The 18000-nt window shown below is 50.4% G+C and overlaps 1 protein-coding gene across 6 annotated transcripts in view; it reads left to right on the plus strand.

The window, feature by feature from the left end:
* DLGAP4 (DLG associated protein 4) overlaps positions 1-18000 on the plus strand; it is a 176064-nt gene that overhangs the window by 121420 nt on the left and 36644 nt on the right. The window contains exon 1 of one of the 6 annotated variants that reach the window (XM_032462247.1): positions 9453-9516. The exons of the other annotated variants lie outside the window; for them this stretch is intronic. Coding sequence (XP_032318138.1) covers positions 9468-9516 — 49 coding nt within the window. The 5' untranslated portion in view covers positions 9453-9467. Of the gene's footprint in view, positions 1-9452; positions 9517-18000 lie in introns of those variants that run through there. 6 annotated transcript variants of the gene reach the window in all.

Raw genomic sequence — 18000 nt, forward strand, 5'->3', positions numbered from 1 at the left:
ATAAAATAAGAAGAAGAATGTTTTGAGTGCTGCCAGATGTATCCTGATGGTGTGCTCTGGGGTTTCATCAGAGAGATCTTGTCTAGGTAAAGGGATCCGAAAGGCTTCCAGAAGGAGGCAGTGCTTGAGCTGGGCCTCTATACCAGACATGTTCAGCATCTTAAACAAACTGTTCCAGGGAATAGAGTTAGTGTGGGTTTTCGGGCCACAAACACCTGGTTTTAATTGGTCTCCATCAGTCAGTCACTCCTTTGTAATCTTGAGCACGTTACTTTCTTTGAGCTTGTATTTCCTCATCTGGACTCAAGATAATCATATTTACACTGCAGGATTCTAATGAGGATTGAGATTCTATAGAAAAAAACACCTAGTACACAGTAGGTACTTAATGAATGTAAACTTTCACTTCCCAATATCTGGGTCCCTTTTCTCTTTGTGGAAACAAGACTGAGGTCCAGCCTTTCCCTTCACCTGCTGTGGTTGGGGTTCAGGTAGCAAGGAAAGCACCTTCTGGCTGTTCTAGTAAATCATAGCAGTAATCCCCTAATCTCTCACTTGCTGTGGGAGATGTTGTGTAATCTGCCAGGCTCTTTCCTTACCATTGTTCCTCACAACAGTCCTAGGGGGAAGTCAGAAGCCTGTGGAGTTCTCCCTGTTTCACAGGTGAATGAAGAATAGGGGGCCCAGAGTGGGCTTGTACCCAGGCCTTTTGACTTTTCTTCCTCGCACAACCTGCAGCATTGCTCCAAATTGATTGCTGCTGCCTGGTAGCCTACGCCTCAGGCCGCCTTCTCTGTATCTGGCATCTGTTCTGCAAGGATGGTTTGCTTGACGTTTCCCTGGCTTCTGAGCTCATCTCAAATTTAAATGGAACTATCTTGAAGTTGGGTAGGGACTGAGTCACCACCTTCCCTGGCTTTCTCATCCTGAGCAGCTGCCAGACACACCCAGAGGGCCACTGCCATAGACCTGCTGGTTGTAGACCCCACACACAGCAGGCTTTCCTCCCAGAAGCTCCGATGGGCTCAGGAGTGTCCCTCTCTGGGCTCTCAGGGGAAGGCTGCAGAGGTGGCTCCATACATATTTCTTCATGCTCAGGGATCTGGAAGCACAAGCCGCATTGAGCACTTGTTGCCTGGCCTCTCCTGCTCCAAGCCTTTGTGCTGTACCCTCCCCCGAGGTGGTGCCCCTCTCCCTTTGAGGCCCACATTGTCAAATGCTACCTCCTCTAGGAAGTCTCTGATTGCTTCCTCTGGCGTCAGACTGTGGATTCAGTCCCAGGTCTGTACTTGCTGGAAGTGTGACCTCAGAGGTCACTTTACCTCTCTTTGCCTCAGTTTCCTCAAATGTAAAATTTAGGTTCCTCATCTTTATAAAGTTCAGGTTCCTCACCAGGGTTTCTCTCTCCCCAGGGATTCTCATTTGTCAGGTCTAGGGGCAGGAATCAGCTTTTTAAAACAGCCCTCTGGAGGAGTCTGACGCTGAGAGCTTGTGGGCTGCACACCAGGGAAAGCTGAACTGAGAGTTTCCTGGGTTGGTATTACAGTTTGGCTTGTCCCTGCTGTGTGACCTGGGATTGATCGACTTTCTGTGCGTTAGTTTTCTGCCTTGTCAGATTGGGATGGAAATACCTTCCTCGCAGGTTGCTCTGAGGATGAGAATTTATGTCGTAAAGGCCCCTCAGGAAGTGGGAATGTGTCTGCTGCACTGCCATCCACAGGTGGCCGGGACCGTGCTAAGTGGTGTATGGCATTATCGCACTGCATTATTGCAACAATCCTGATATGGGTCCCAGTATTATCCCTATTTTACAGGTGAGGAGACTCGCCGCTTGTCATGGTCATTGTTTCAGGCAGGATTGGTGGTTTCCAGAAGCAGGTTACCCTTCCCCTGCTCAGCCCTCAGCAGACACTGTTGGACCTGGCCAGGGTAAAGGGCTATGGAATGGAACACCTGGGCAGGAATGCAGTCCAGTCGACAACAGGAACTTAATGAGTTTAACGAGGTGTACAGGGTGTGAATGCTTCTCAGATTCCCAAATTTCCCTGTCCTGGCTGTGGCTGCCTCCCCTCCCTCCACCTGTGTTGGAATCAGCTGGTTCCTCACCCACCTGGAACTCCTGGAAACAAGGCTACCTTAAAGACAAATGAAATCCATGTTGTAGAGCTTGAACGTTACTGTTTCTTGTTTCACTGCAAGAAGCAGGCCCAGGGAGGGGAAGGGGCAGGGACATGCCTAGGATCCCAGAACAAGACCGTGTCAGGGCCAGGTGAGAACCATAGCCCTGCCTCCCTACCCAGGTCTCCCTCGTTTCTCTATCCCTGGCCTGAATCGCCCTGGGGAGAGCTGCGTCACGGAGGATAGTTTGGCCAGTGACTAGGACAAGGACAAGAGAAGTGGTCCCTAGTGTTTGGAGCTAGACTCGTCTCAGTCTGGAGCTGAATTGGGCTTGGAAAACACTTTCTGACCAGAGACCTGCCCTCTCAGCCCTGGGCCAGGCTCCGAAAGAATGGGAAGGACCAGACAGACAGGGCCTCTGCCCCAGGAACTTACGGTCTGACAAGGGAAACAAGGCCTACAATTATGAGAGACTGTGTGACAGTCTGTAATTAAGCATTTACTGAAGAAAAGCATTGTCTGAGAAGGAAGAAGTGAGCGTGAGCCAGAGGAAACAAGAGCCCTTGTGAGGAGGGCTGGATTTGCAGAGACCAACCTTAAGGCTGACATTCTTGGGAATGGGTTCTGCTAAAGCAGAGGTGGAGGGCTGGACAAGGTAAGCACATATTTGTGGAAACAGTGAGTAAACTAGTTTTGCTGATGCATCAGGGCTCTGGATGAGAAACCTGGGAGGAGCCTGGAGGTTATAGGCAGCATTGAACATGGGCTGGAAAGCAGAGGCATAGGGGAGCCACAGAAGGTTTTAGAGCAGGGGTAGCACAACTGAGGGGATTTTTTCCAAGATGGGTCAGGCTGGGTGAATTGGAATGAATGAAAATGACGACAGGGAGGAAGCTTTGCAAGCATCCAGAAGAAAGGAGAGGGCAAGGTTCGGGTGGAGCCTGTGGGAGTGGGAAGGGCCAGTTGGGGTAGCGAGGATGTTGTGCTCCCTGAGGAAAGCCCAGCCAGGGGCCTGGTGGGCCAGCAGGAAAGATGTTGGGTATTGCTGCTTTAAGCAGGAAATAACAGTCAGCACATTGCTTGTACACCTGCTCTATGCCTGGCTCTGTGCCAGGGCCTCCATGGGCGCTGTCATGAAATCCTTACAACAAGCCCAAGGCAGGAGGACTTACCATCCCCACTTTACAGATAAAGAACACGTGACTCAGGCCCAAGGCTGACTGTGAATGCTGGCTCTTCCCACAATTTAGCTTTGCTTCTTGGGAAGGAATCTTCTACTGTTAGGGTCCCAGGAATCTGAGCCTCCTTGCCCCTTGAACTGGGGACATGAAATACATGCCCTAAAGCCCACAAACCCCTGCTTTCTGAAGACCTGGAAGGTTGGGACTGGATGCCAACTCAGAATTTCTTCAAGGTGGGAGAGTCAGTGAATTGAAGGGCCTTCACATCAGCAGTTTTACTCGCCAGGCTGAGAGCAGCCTCTGGAGCTGGGTCTGGTGTGTGTCTAGTCCAGCAGTGGGCACGTCCATGACTGGGCCCACTGGGATTCTCAGCCAGCCCCCACCACATAGGGTGTTTCCTGGCCCAGTCAGAGGAATCAGTCACCCACAAAGGCAGGAAGGAACTTGTCCAAGGTGCTCTTGGCACAGGAGAGCCAGGTGATGGAGCCCAGTTCCCGTATCCCAGGCTGCAGCCAGGGATACCCAGTGGGCAGAGAGAAGGGGAAGGGGACTGGTACTTACTAAGTGGCTACCCTGGGGAAGCAGCAGTGGTTGGTCGCAGTGTACAGCTAGGAAACTGATGGCCAGTCATTCTCCTCTCTGTGCCCCCTTGAGCAGGGCCTTGGCCTGGGATCATGAGGCAGAGCAAACCACATGGCAGGCACAGCCTCCATGCTCTGCTCACACCACTCCCCTCTTTTCTCCAGTAAAACCCCTCACAATCCATATGCCAGTCTCTTTGGCAAATACACTCTGAGCCCAGCTATATGCAGGGTACAGTTGTAACTGCACTGATGTTTTTCATACCAAAATCAGGACAGAGGTTTTGATGAAGGATTTGGGGTTTTGGAACAGACACAGCCTGAGAAATATCATTTAGACATTGGAACAGTGAACTAGAGCAACCTGTGCTGTCTCTCTCAATTGAAGTAATTCATTCTACTAACACCTTACCATTCGCCAGGTACTTTCTTGTAAATTTTATCACTCCCGTGTATATTCAGCCTTTTACTTTGTTTTCAGCACATTGGTTCTGGGTCCTTAATGTTTGAGTAGCCTATATTTGCAAAGCATTTTCATCCACCTTATCTCGGGAGACCCTTATACAACCTTGGGAGCTTGTCACCCTCGTTTTCCAGAAAGTGATTTGACCACGATCACTCTGGGATTCACTGGCTGAGCTGTTCGTTTATTCAGTGAATATTTACTAAGTGCCTGCTGTGTGCCAGGTGGTGAGCTGGCCCTGGGGATACAGTGGCAAGCAGAGCAGTCTTAGAGGCTTAGCTTCTCACCTGTCCAAGTCCACAGAATCATCAGGTCTAGCCAGGATCCACCCTAGCGCTCCTGGGCTCTTTCCACTGCAGCCCCTGTAATCTTTGCCTGTGGCTTAGATCTAGACTATTGTAGCCTATGAGCCTTCAGCCTGGAGCATCATAGTAAAACAAGCCAAGGCAGAAGTCTCTGCAAACTGAACTTCAAAAGTGACAAAAGAGGTCTTCAAGAATGACTTAATTATTAACAAGAAAGTGAGGAAGGGCATCTCATCAGAAGACCATCTGCTCCTCCCCAGAGGGGAGGAAATCGCCCAAAGACTGCTGTACCTAAGATCCTGGCCTGAATTTTCTGCAGCTTCCAAATATTTGATTACAGTCTGCACAGGTGTAGAGCCCTGTGGCCATGTGCTAAGCTGGGGACCCTCCCTGCCTCCTTTAATATTAAATGAGATGAAATAAAGGCAGATCTTAGGATATCAGTCTGGAAAAGACTCTGGCTCTGCCTCCTCACATCTCATGAGTGGAAACCAAGCGCAGAGAGGAAGGAATTTGCCAGGATCCCATGCTGAGAGAGACATTTCTTCCCCTTCCCCTGTCTTACCAGCCTTCCTTCCTGTAGAAACTCTCCCCTCACAGCTGTACCTGTTCAACATTCAAATCCCTCTTCAAATCTTTCCTGTGCCTTTAGGCCAAATTTTTCCTGAGTCTTCCCTGATGCTTTCTCCCCTGCATGGAGCCCGGTGGTGTCCAGGCTGCCTCCATCTACTCTGAGGCTGACTGCCTGTTCCACAAGCCTAACCCAGCAGCCCTTGAGGAGACTTCAAAATCAAGGTGTCTGTGCCCTGCTTCCAGGGAGTCTGATGCCTAAGACCTAGAGGGAAGCTTCTTTACATTTTGCTGGAGTTATTTTTTTATGTGCAAAAATTGTACTTTTATTGAGAAAGCAATACATGTATGTGGTTAAACATTTCAAACTTTGTAGGAAAAAAAAGTGGTGAAAAAATTAGTGTCTTTCCCACCTAGGCTCCTGGATAATCACTGTGAACAGTCTAGATGTTTCCTCCCAGAAATACTCTGCATGTGCGGGCAGCTATGGTAGTACATCCTTTTTATTACACAAATAGTGATATGTTCTCTACCTACTGTCTGCTGTTCTGTACCTTGTCTTCACACAAGGCTGTCTCTGTTATAGCTTATTCCCATGGGCACACATGATCAATGGCCTCCTTTTCCATGGCCGCATGGCACTCCATTGACAGAGATACCACCCGACAGTCCTCTACTCAAGAATGTTAGGTTGTTCCCAGCCTTACTACTAGGAGCAGTGCAGCAGCGAGCACCCTTCCCCACCTGTCCGTGTACATGTGTCGCTTTAGGAGCCATTCCTGCAAGTAGAATTTACGCACCTAAAATTCTGTCAGGTATTTTCGAATTGCCTTCTTCTGCATTCTGAAAATCTATGTATTTTTTAAAGCACCCTGTCCCTGTCTCTGGATTCAAGTTCATTTCCTTGGTTAAGAACCTGAGTATTCTAATCCAGCCCAGAGAGGGAAAGGGGGTTGGCCAGTGTCATACAAAAATCCTCAGCCAATGAGATGTCTCCAGAGAAAGGTGCAGATGGGAGAAAGTGAAGAATGAAGGGAAGAAATGGGCTGGAGGGACGTCAGAAGTGGAGCCAGGGCTGAGGGGGAAGGGGTTCTGTTAATAGGTACCTTAGGACCTGTTTGTGACTTGATCTCCAGGGAGAGATGTCAGTCTCCCTCACACCCTCCCCCTACTGTGTCCACCTTCCTGCGCTTCTCTGTGCATGCTGCACCTGCTTGGCAGCAGCTGGGCTAGTGAGCTCATTCATCCAGGAAATGTTTACTGAGCTCCTGAATCCAGTGCTGGCTTTGCCACTATGTCCCCGTACTTTTCTGAGCCTTGGTTTTTCTCATCTGAGGGGTAGGGAGACTCATCCCTGCCTTTCTCATGTTACCAGGCCTAGTAGGAAGCGTTGGTAAATCAGCTAGTGGGGAAACACCATAAAGCAGATTACAGTGGTCTCAGCTAGACACTGTGCTAGGCACCCTGGGGTCAGCAGAGTGAAGTTTGGACCAGTCCTGGGTAGCCTATGAGTTTTGGGGCAGCTGTTGGTGAGTGTCACCTCTTGTATGCCAAGACAGGGTCAGGCTCGTGCCTAGGGTCTTCCTGAATTTGCTTTGTCCCAAGGCCTGCTCGGATAAAGGAATTCAGTTGACAGGTTGGGAAGAGGTAGTCAGGGAGACGAGCAGGGTCTCCACACAGCAGCCAGAATTTTGCCTTCTCCCAGAAGCCAACAGTAAGGCCCTTTAGGGTCCCCTACCAGTCATTTCTGCAGCTTCTTTTCAGTCCTCGTTGGTGGAAGGGATGAGGAAGGAGAAGTTCTATCATTTTTTCTAGTTTAAAATGACACTTTAAATCACTCGCCTAGCTCCTCTCTTCTGTTTTATCATTGGGGAAACCAAGGCCTGTGGTTGAGGGCCTCCTCCCCTGAGTTTCCCAGTGAGTCAACAGCCTCACCAGGATTAGAAGCCAGATATTCAGCCCTCCCAGGCCTTAACTCTCACCATCTTTCTCACATCGTTCCAGTCTTTAGTTTCACTTTGGGGTTAAAAAAAAAAAAAACCAAAGTGAAAGAAAAAGGTAAAGCCGGAAGCGGCCGCTTCAGACCCAGCCCAGGCTGGGCCTGGCCCTGGCCCTGGGGGACCCAGGCCGAGCTTACCTCACTAGGAGGGAAGCAGACCTCTTCCACACCGGTTCCCACCCTTGTTCTGGAGGCCTGGCTGGGGTGGGGGCCGGGCGGGGCCCCGCGGGGAGAGGCGCCAGGCTGTAGACGGGCGGTGGCCTTCTGGCCCAGCCAGCCACTGTCTGGGAGACGGCCAGTTCGACAGGTTCCCTAGTAAAGTAAGCCTCACTCGGGTGTGGCCCCAGGTGGGGAGCTGCAGCCTTTTAAACTCCCGTCCTTCCGGGACAGGGCTGAGCTGGAGCTGGGCCTGTGTTGGCCTGGGAAATCAATCCTGGCCTCCCGAATTCAGCTTTCACAGAACATTTCCAGCCTCCCTGAAGGTAAGAGCTAGGGCCCTGTCTCCAACAAGAAAACTTTTAATCTTTCAGCCACTGTGGGCACTTACCTCAACCCCTGGTGGTTTCTTCTTAAGGACCCAGATGACCTAAAAGCCTTTTGTCCTGGTTCCTTTCCCAGATCCAGGGACTTGGAAAGGACTGGGTATGGGGGAGCAGGAGCCATGCTTCTTGCTGAGTTGATAGGTGGCTGCCAACAAGACCCTTCCCAGCTCTGGACCTCGGATTCCCCATTTGTTTCTCGGCAGGAGCCAGTTCCTTCAAGCTCTGCTATTTAGTCAGATCGATTTGGTCCCTCAGAAGCTACCAAGAAAGTATCGTAACACGCTGGTTGGTTGACTTGTGTATTTCAAAGATTAGCTGTTGTCTAACTGACTGGGGTCTCAAGTTCCTGTTTCTTTGTGCTTTTTCTGAGGAAATCCTCAGCCTTGCCAAAGTAGATATGGTAACAATTTCGTTGCTTCAACAAATAGGATTTTTGTCTACCTCTCCTCTTCTCTGCACAATCCTAAACTCCCCAAGCACAGAGCTATGTTGGTTCAAGTCCACTCCCTGAGGGCACACACTGAGCACACGGTGATCTGCAAGTTGTTGTTGAGTGACTGCATCGATGGTCCACACCTGGTCATGCTGCTCCCACACAATGCAGAAACAAGCATTCATAAAGCCCAACTGTGTATGGAAGCCCACATACCAAAGGCCTTGCAGCCTTGTAGTTAAGAGCATAGCTCTGGAGTGACACTGCCGGAGTTCAGATCCTGGGCTGCCACCTGGAGCTGTGAGGCTTTGGCAAGTTGCTTAATCTCTCGGGTCTCAGTTTCTTTACCTGTAGAATAGAGGTGATAATATTACCTGACACAAGTTACAGCATGAGGACAGGAGAATGTGTGTAAAGCACTCAGCACAATGCCTGCTATAGAGGAAGCACTTAAGAAATGTTAGCTCCTGCTCTTACTGATATCCAAGGGGAGAGAGAAGACTGGAAATATTTAAAGACTGTCCATGTCCCATGCCTGGAAAGATGTCAGTGGACTAAGTGGGGTGTTTGGAGGAGTCAGTCATTTGATGGCTCTTTGAATGTGGGGCTCTGATGGGGAATATGGAGTGAATTAAGGCAGGCTTTAGAGAGGAGGTGACCTTCAGGACCTCAGGGACTGGGTAGGCTCCAAGTGGATAGAGATTTTGAGGAGAGGCTACCTAGGGTGGGGGAGGGGAGGCAGAGGTGAGCCGTCCAGGAGTCTGGGGAGCTGAGATCAGGCTAGAAAAGTCTCCCCAGAGCTGTCAGAGTTCACCAGGCACACAGAGCCAGGGTTTATCTCTGCAGGGTCATCACCCCACTGGGGCACTTTCCTACCAGGGGCCATGATGAGGAGTCCGCTATTGAGTGTGTTGTGAATACATTTACTAGTTCCAGCCTCTCCTGGAACTTCCTTGCCTTCCCAAGCTTCCCACGCTTCATGACGTGGCTGTTGCCCTGCACGGGGCATGGTAGCAGTCAGGAGGTGTCTGCCTGCGGGGGTTGGAGGAGCGGGCACTATCAAGGCAGGGCTGCCAGTGCTACTGCTGCCCCAGCAGTTTCCTCAAATGGGGCATGCGCAGCACCGCGTGGGAACAGTCCAGGGGACGAGGTCTTGGGTCCATCCCAGCCAGCTCCTCCTCACCCACCTCCACTTCTTTCCAAACAATCAGCCATTCATGCCAGGTGCTGAGCCAGGGGAGGAGAGGGAACAAGACAAACTTGGTCTGTTTCCTCATGGAGCTTCTGTCCAGCTTGGAGACCCCATCCAAGCAGGATACACAAGGTACTGTCTAAGTGAGGTAAGAGCCCTGAGGGAAACAAATAGTTGCTGAGAGGCACCTATTCAGAGAGAATGGGAGAGGCATCTCAGGGAAGGTGAGGTGGAGGATGGGAAGGAGGCAGATGGGGAACAGCAGGGGGCAAGACCGTGAGGTGGAGAGGGTGTGGAGTGTTGAGGGAACTGGGAGAGGTATGGGTTATGTCTGGAGGGGTCTGCTCACCCAGCCAGGAGCCAGAGGTATGATAATGAAAGTAGTACAAGTGATTTTGTTTTAAAATTAACATCAAAACTTCCAAGTACTTACCTTTATTAAATTGGTTCTCATACTGATCATTAGTCATCGAGAAAAGGTGTCTTTAGCACACCCTGTTTATTGCTGCTGCTTCACAGTTCACAAAGCCCTGCCTGTTGCCTCTGTTGCTGAGGGAGGCCAGTTGGAGTTACTGCTGTTTTTAGAAATGATGGAACAGAGAGGTGAAATGATTTGTCCAGAGTCACACAGCTTAATCAAGATTTGAAGTCCTGATTCACTGCTCTTTCTGTTCTACCAGCTGCTTTGTTAGTTACTAAGGCCAAAGCAGAAGTTTTTATTCCTTTTTTAGCCAGGTTGCCGTTCCAGAATAGATCGGTTTAAAAGTTTTGGTGTAGAATGGTATAATAGTAATTGCGTTAAGGCAATGAGATTAAAATGACTTTTTAACTATTTTCTGTAATGTTATACAGTGTATTTAGAGTTTTTTTTAAAGTTTTTAATTTTTTTAAATTTCCACACAGTCTCCCATCCAGCTTCTTTCCAAGGATCTGTGATACTTACACATCCATCACTGCCCTTGTAGACCTCCAGTCTTTTTAATTTTCTATTTGAATTTTTTTCTATTTGTTTTATTTCTGTTTCCTGAATATCAGGAAAGAGATTGTAGGCAGATTATAAATCAGCCCCTGCTCACAAATACATTTAACTCAAATAAGAAATTTTAAAAAAATTCATGCTTAAAGTAGCTTTAAATATTTTATTTTGTGACTCATGGATTTGGGGTGAAAAAGATCAAAGCAATATGATAGCTAGGGCTTGTTTATAGAGAATTCCTCAGTGGACTCTTCACTAGCCCATTTTTAAAAATTATGTTAAAATACATATAACAAAAATATACCACTTAAACTATATTAACTGCACAGTTCAGTGGTATTAAGTACATTCACATTGTTCTATAGCTATCACCATCCTCCATCTCCAGAATTCTTTTCATCTCGCAAAACTGAAACTCTATACCCATTAAACAAAAACTCCCATTCCCTCCTGCCCCCAGCCCTGGAAACAATCCTTCTACTTTCTGTCTATGTGAATTTGACTATTCCAGGTTCCTCATTCACTAGCACATTTTAAGGAGGTATATTTGAAAGGGGAAGTGGGTGGTATCTCTGAATAATGAACTGTTGTAGTTAACTCTCCAAGTTAATGAACACTGCAACTCCAAGCTCTATGTGGCTGTGTTACAGGAGAGTTTTTGAAAGGCTGCTCATCTCCTGGGAGGGCTTTTCCTACAGAGGCAGCCTTGGTTCCAGTGCCCGTGGTGGCTGTGTGGAGCCTGGCCACAACTTCAGGATCCTTCTGAACACAGGCAGGTACTGCCAGTCAACCAGAAGTAGCACACCCAGTGGAACCTGTGCCATCCCCAACCTGGTGCAGTGCCCAGCTTTTACAGATGGGTGTCCTGGGAGGGGAAGGGACCACTTGAGGCGCAAGTGATGTCACAGATCTCTTTGTGAGAGCAGAAAAGGGCCTGTCAGGACAGCCCGAAACCTGGGGAGGTGATTAGTATGCTTACAGAAACATCCGAGCAGAGCAGCTCCCAGAGGTTAGAAGTTGTCAAGGTGAAGTCTGCTTTCTTCAAGTGTTTTTCGGGATGCTGGCTTGGGCTTGGGGTCTTTGTAAAAGTGTACTCTAGAAGTGTAAAAGTGTACTCAGATTCTGCCAGCAGAAGGGAGAGATCAAACTTGTCTTTCTACGGTGACTTCTAAGCTTTGTGGGAATGTCTGTGTCAGTCTCCTTGTCAGCGAACTTGTATTTTTGTTGTGAGACTGGGTGCTGTGAAGATTGTATTCTGGAGATTGAAACCTGGAGGGTTTGCTCTTGTTTAGCAGATAGAACATGACTTGCTGTGTGACACTGAGCAAATCCCTCAACCTCTCTGAGCCTCTGCTTCAGCAGCACAAGGGGAGATGGTGAAAACATCTTGTGGGGATCAAATATAAGATGCAGGGTGAGGACCTCAGACAGTGGCTGGGCCACTGCCATAGCCACCAATTCCTGAGCAGATGATAAACACCATTAACTGTGATGGTTAGCCACTAATGTTCAGCCAGTCCTTACAGTGTGTCTCACACTGCCATTGTTGGGGCAGGGTTCTGTGGACAGGTTGGGGGGTTGGCGACCTTCCCTTGTATAGGTGTTCTTTCAAAGAGATCTTCCCAGATGTCAACATGAGCTTTTAGAGGTGGTTGGGAGAGAAAAATCGAGTAGGGAGGGACATGGGGGCATGAGTGGGGAAACCTGTAGTCACAGCTTGTCCCAGCGCCTCTGTCTTCTGCTTGCCAAGTCACCCCTCAGAGACTCTCCCCTGCTGCTGTGTCCTCAAGGTCTTCCTGCAGGCATGTACCACTTTTGGGGTGAAATCAGGGATAGGGTCCTACCTTATAAGTGTCAACAGGCATTCGCCTGGCACCCCTTCTGGGTGCCCCAGGTATGGGAACCATGTGGTCCCTGCCTTCAGAGGGTTCAGGGTCTAAGGGGAGAAGAAAAGTAAACAGACCTATAAAGCAGTGTGATGGCCAAGGCCTCTAGCACATCTAAACCTGGGGGGCTGACCCAGTGAGAGGCACCAGGTGGGTGCAGGGGGACAGTCCTGGACAGTCAGGATGCCGTGGAGGGAGTACCACTGGAATGGAAACCTGAAGGAGGAGGCAAAATCAGGGAGAAGAAGGGGTGTTGCAGGCAGGGAGCAGCAGGTGCAAAGGCCTGGACTCTGAGAACAGGAGGTGTTGGTGTGAAGAGGGTGGCAGAGAGAAGTTAAGAGGGGTGCTTGGCAAGGCAGAGACACCAGAGGACACTACCCTAAAATACTAGAATGGTGATGCAAGCGTGGCATGGAGTGGGTGGGCAGCTGGGGTCCTCAGTGCCCTGTCTGAGGACCCCAGCTGCCCACCTGGAGGGACATGTCCCTGGAGGGACATGGCTCCTCACTTCTGCCCCAGGCCGGGAACCCCCAGCTTCTGGCCCACAGAGTTCTCAGAGGGCCTGGGACTGGGTGTCTGCTCTGAGGGCCCCTTGCTCACAAGGGCCCTTCAAGCAATTGTAATGACAACTCCTCACCTACCAAGCCCTTTCCCACCTGTCTTCCCAAGAAACTCTCACAGCAGCCCTAGGGCAGTGGACAGGGCAAGCCAGAATTGTTCCCATTTTACAGATGAGTGAGAGTGAGATCATCGGAGCCTTTATCATACAGTGAGTGCGGTAACAGTGCTCAGACGCAGGGCCTCCTGACCTACAAGGCCATGTCTGTAACCCAGCAGTAGGTATTAGGAGGGTGGGTGGACAGCAGGGTTAGCAAGTGTCAGCTGGTCTCATATTCTGAAGACAGGTTTATCATCTCAGGTAGGGACTCTGTCCTGCCCAGACTTCCCAGAGGAAGGAGTTTTAAGCCTTGACCGTGCTGTCTGAGGCCCTGGAGTTAGTCCTCATGTCATTTCCCCTGTAGCTAGGCTGTCTGAACATTCCTCTCTCTCTCACTTGTTCATGACGATTCTCTGGAGGCAAAAAAATTTTGAACTATGAATGTCACACACCAAAACGAAGTCTAAAGTCACGTCCAGAACTGGGTGTGAAGTAGGCAGACAAAGAAAGAACATCTCATGCCTGGAAGGAGTCTTTTTAAAAGGCGCACCTGTGGGGGCTTGAGTCCCTCCCTGCATCCATTGTGCCTGTGTCCGGCCGAGCTGGCCGCCTTCCCAGCAGCTCTGCCCCTTAGGAAGTGCCTCCTTATAATGAGGCAAAATCTGCTCCCCCTGAACACCCCTTTTGTCGCCCCTCTGGTTGTACTGTGACAACCTGGACCAAGTGTCTATGTGTCAGTCTTTTAGGTTTCTGAAGATAGTAGCCGTGCCCTTCTGAGTTGCCTCTGTTCCATTCTCTCCAAGCCCTCCTTCGTGTTGGACTAGACACGGCTCATGGTGCACATGTCACACCCCATCTGTGGCAAGTGTGTGACAGCCCTCACTATCAATCACAACACTTTCAGTCAGTTCCAGGCTTTCTCCTGCAGTACTGCACGTGGCTCCGCCCAGTCAGTAGTTTTTATTGTGAGTTTCTTGACAAGGACTTCTCCTGGGTCCCCAGTGCCCACCCGCACACCCAGGGCCCAGTGTGTGGCTTCCCTTCTGTAAATCAGCACTTATTGTAATGGGATAGGGGTGGGTGGATTTGAGACTTCTCCCTGTGCAGATTGCCCCCTTCTCATCAGGCTTCAGTCTGGCGCTGTCCCTTGTCCATAATCGCCAACAGTACCAACAGCATTGTCCAGAGTCCAGTGGGGCTGCCCCCTCCCTGGTCCTGCGCCTTCCTCTGTTAGTGCAGCCTAGACCGTGTCTACAGTCAGCTGGAGTCACTTAGGCATTTTTCTACATGTCTGCTTTCCTGTGTAATTGTGCAACTTGGGATCCTGAACTCAGGATCTTAATATAAGCTCTGAGGACTGGGCCCTCTCCCTTCCTGTGTCCCTTTCCGCAGGCCTGGCATCGAGGCAGGCGGCCTGGCCTGGGCTGACCTGAGCTGAACTCACGGTTTTCCCCATTCACTTCTGCACCGTTCATTTTGTCCCATCTCTTAGCCGCCCAGGGTTCTTGGCTCCTGGCTCTGTCACCCGATATGCCACCTGTCACTCCAGGCACAGTGAATGAGCCTGTTAGCACCATCTTTCTATTCTGGGATCCGCTTGGTCATTCAGAACGATGAAAGAGGCCAGCAGTCGAGGTGCACGGGGCCTGGCAGCATCTGGCTTTGCATACTGGACGCAGGGGCCTGTGACAGCTTGTAAAAACCCAGGTTTTTGTGACCCGTCACCAGGGTTTGACGTCAGCTCTCCAGAAGTGAAGGTGGCTTTTTGAGGCTCTTTCTTCTAAGTAGTACTTCCCAGGCTGGGCTCCTGGGATCCTAGGGCTTTGGAAAGACAGCAGTGAGGTTCACACGCTGGAGCCAGTATTTGAAAAGCCAAATAGTATTTGAAAAGACAAATATTAGATTCTCCACCCCACCCCATTCCCCCACAAGGCCAAGCAGGGCTGTACCCATCAAGTTTTTGTGTTGCACTGGAGCCATACAGCCCTGTAACTCTGGCTACTTTCTCCTACTTGTCAGCACCCCCTTCTAGTGTTTATAGCTTTAATATACAACAAGAAAATCATGATTCAGTAACTGCTGCTTGGAAGCTGGCATCTCTTTAAAGCTTGGACTCCCAGGGGTGGTGGTAATAAGGTGTCCTGGGGGGTAGGGCAGGGGCCTCAGCACAGCTGCTGGCAGGGCTAACCCTGCGGCAGGTCTCTGGGGATACATAAAAGGACGTTTGCGGCAGATTCCAACACAGGACGGACGTGAGGGTGAATGTTGCCTGACAGGTTGCTCACTGGATATGGTTGCAGTAATGGTGGAAATGTTTCTTGAGAAAACAGCATGCTATTTGGGGTCCCCTGGTCAGGGACTTGAGATGGGGCTCAGCCACAGATGGGTACCTCCCTGAATGCCTGGAGCTGGTGGTCTCCAGGCTGAGAGGCAGGGAGGTTGCAGGGGGACAGGGAACACACCCACATTCAGAGCCCTGGGCAAGGTCCCTGCTCTGCCACCTGCTCCTCAGGGAGTACATTTGCCTTTCTGAGCCTCAGTTTCCTCATTTGTACTATGAGGGAGTTGAATTGGTCTAGTGGGTCTCAAAATACCATGTGAGAATTCCACATGGAGGAAAAAAAAGGAAAACAGAGCTGCTCTGAGGGACCTGGCCTGGGGAGGGAATCAGAAAGTTTTCCCCGGGCCCCCAGAAGCTGGTTTGAAAATCACTGGAATAGCTATCTATTTGGACCCTAGAATTTGGAGGCTCCCCACATCCTCGTTCCAGTCCCAGCTGTGTGACCTAGGACAAGTGGCCTCACCTCTCTGGGCTCTGCTCTGAAGCTGTCAGACACCCATTTCAGAGGTTCTGGTGTTTCTGGTGAGAGGGTCGCAGTATCTGGGACCACATGTCTGGAGGGGAAGGGCAGCAGTGGGTGGCAGTAGTCACAGGCAGGTAGAGCGCCTTTTTCTTCGAGTGGTGGGGCTCTGGTCTGGAGCCCCAGGCCTCTGCCCTCATGGCCAGCAGAGCCAGAGGCTGCCACCATCTAACCCATTCAGAGGAAATTGCCAAACCCTGCTTGAGGACCCAGGAATAGGGTCCTGACTGGGAACTGGCCTGGCCAGGATTTCAGCCAGGCCCTGCTAGGTGGCACCTAACTCCAGCCCTGGGCAGTGTGGTGAAGCAGTAGCCACAAGGCTGGCTCTGGAATCAGAAAGCCTGAGCTCAGATCCTGGCTGTGTGACCTTGGGCTGTTCACTGCTCCCTGAGCCTCAGTTTTTCCCTCTTTGAAGTGGGACTGCTAGGCCTGGGAAAGAGTTGATACAGTTAAAGCTCTTCATGCTAGGCTGGCTCATAGCTGGCCCTCGGTCAGGGGAGATGCCCTGGAGCTTGTGAAGTCCCCTGCCCTGCAGCTTCCTGTCCTCAGAGAACCAGCTGACCTGAACTGTGGGTCCATCTGGAGGGCATTGCCTAACCCATCCTCCAGCCCCTCTGGCCTGAACATACCAGGACAGAATCTCCTCATATCTTTGTCCCCAACTGGGGTGTGAGCAGGGCTTCTAAGGAGCAGCTGTCTCTGGAAGGGGGCAAAGGGTGTTGCCCCAGCAACCAAGCAGGTCCCTCTCAAGCAGCTGCGTCAGGCCCATGAAGGGAGGCAGCCATCTGTGCTCTGGATGGGGCCCCCCCAACACCTCGCCCTGGTGCCAAGAGCCTGCGACCAGACCTGGCGTGACGACCAGAAGGGGCTTCTCTTCTTTCTCCGGGCAGACCTGAGACACCACCAGAAGGGCCTCCTGCTGCCTTGATTTCAAGGTTTCCGAGGGGGCGGCTCTTGTGGACAGGCTTCCTAGGGAGCAGGGGGAGAAGGTCTGGAGCTCAGGGAGCTTGGAGGTCTGAGGGCAGCTGTTGAGCAGTCACAGACCTGTGTGCCCCAGGCCACGCTGGCAGGCAGACACATACCTATGCAGTGTTTTTAAAACTTTGAATTAACTAACTTCATTTTTAAATTTAGAGGTTTTATTTATTCTTCAGTCCAGATTTCTGGCTTCTGTCACCCAGGTCTCCACATGACAGCTGTGGGCCAGAGGAGTTAGATGCCTGGTCTCCTGTAGTTGTTTAAACTTGTGACGCCCATTCAGGGTCAACCCACTTAGCTGGGGAAACTGAGGCCCAGGAAGGACTAGACCCTGTGCAAGGTACAAAGCCCACCATGGCCTCCCAAAGCAGGCTTTTCTACACTGCCACTCTTAAAAACTAAAAGCCTGTTCTCTCATCTATAAAACATCGGTGATAATTATCTCCCCTCCCAGGCCTGTGTCTGGAGTAAAGCAGTACCTGGCCCAGGGCTCACTCGGTCATGATTCTTTTAAATCTGTACATATGATACTCTGTGCCTGGAAGATGTTGCTGGAAGCACTGCTTGCTTGCTTTCTCTGCCACCTTTCAGAAATGGTTATTTTTCAAACTGTTCCTGATGCCCAGTGCTTAGGATTTGTTGAGCTCTTGTCCCTATGGCCTCATTGCCAAACTTCAAGTAGAGTTGCTCGAAGCCTTACCTCTCACCAGATTGTGTTCCTGTAGTGTGTGTGTGTGTGTGTGTGTGTGTGTGTGTGTGTGTGTGTGTGTGTGTTGGGGGCTGACCTGCAGGGAGATCATAGTGCTCACACTGGACATTAGATTCTAACTCAAGAGTCAGGGGTAAATCATTCTGCTTTCCTGAGCCTCAGTCTGCCCAACTGTTAAGTAGGGATTTGTTTGTTCATTCAACAAATAGTTACTGAGCCCAGCCATATATTGAGCCTGGTACAGGGAAAGCATTATGGTTTTATAAGGTATTCAGGGTCCCTACTCTTCGGAAATCTATATTAGATACTCAGAATCTCTATTTGCCAGGGGAGAGAGACAAAAGACAAGTGAAGCAGTAAGTTGATCAGTGCTTGATGAAACAAACAAGGCCCTCAAAGAAGGAATAACAGCTTTAGGCAGGGCAGTCGGCGGGGGGGGGGGGGGGGGGCTCATTGAGAACGTGACCCCTGAGCCAAGGCCTGAATGGGAAGCTGAGATGAGAGCAGGGTGGGAGGAAGTAGGTGTGCAGAAATGTGGTGGGGATCAT

Source organism: Camelus ferus, chromosome 19 (genome assembly GCF_009834535.1).
Source record: "Camelus ferus isolate YT-003-E chromosome 19, BCGSAC_Cfer_1.0, whole genome shotgun sequence".
Lineage (NCBI taxonomy): Eukaryota > Metazoa > Chordata > Mammalia > Artiodactyla > Camelidae > Camelus > Camelus ferus.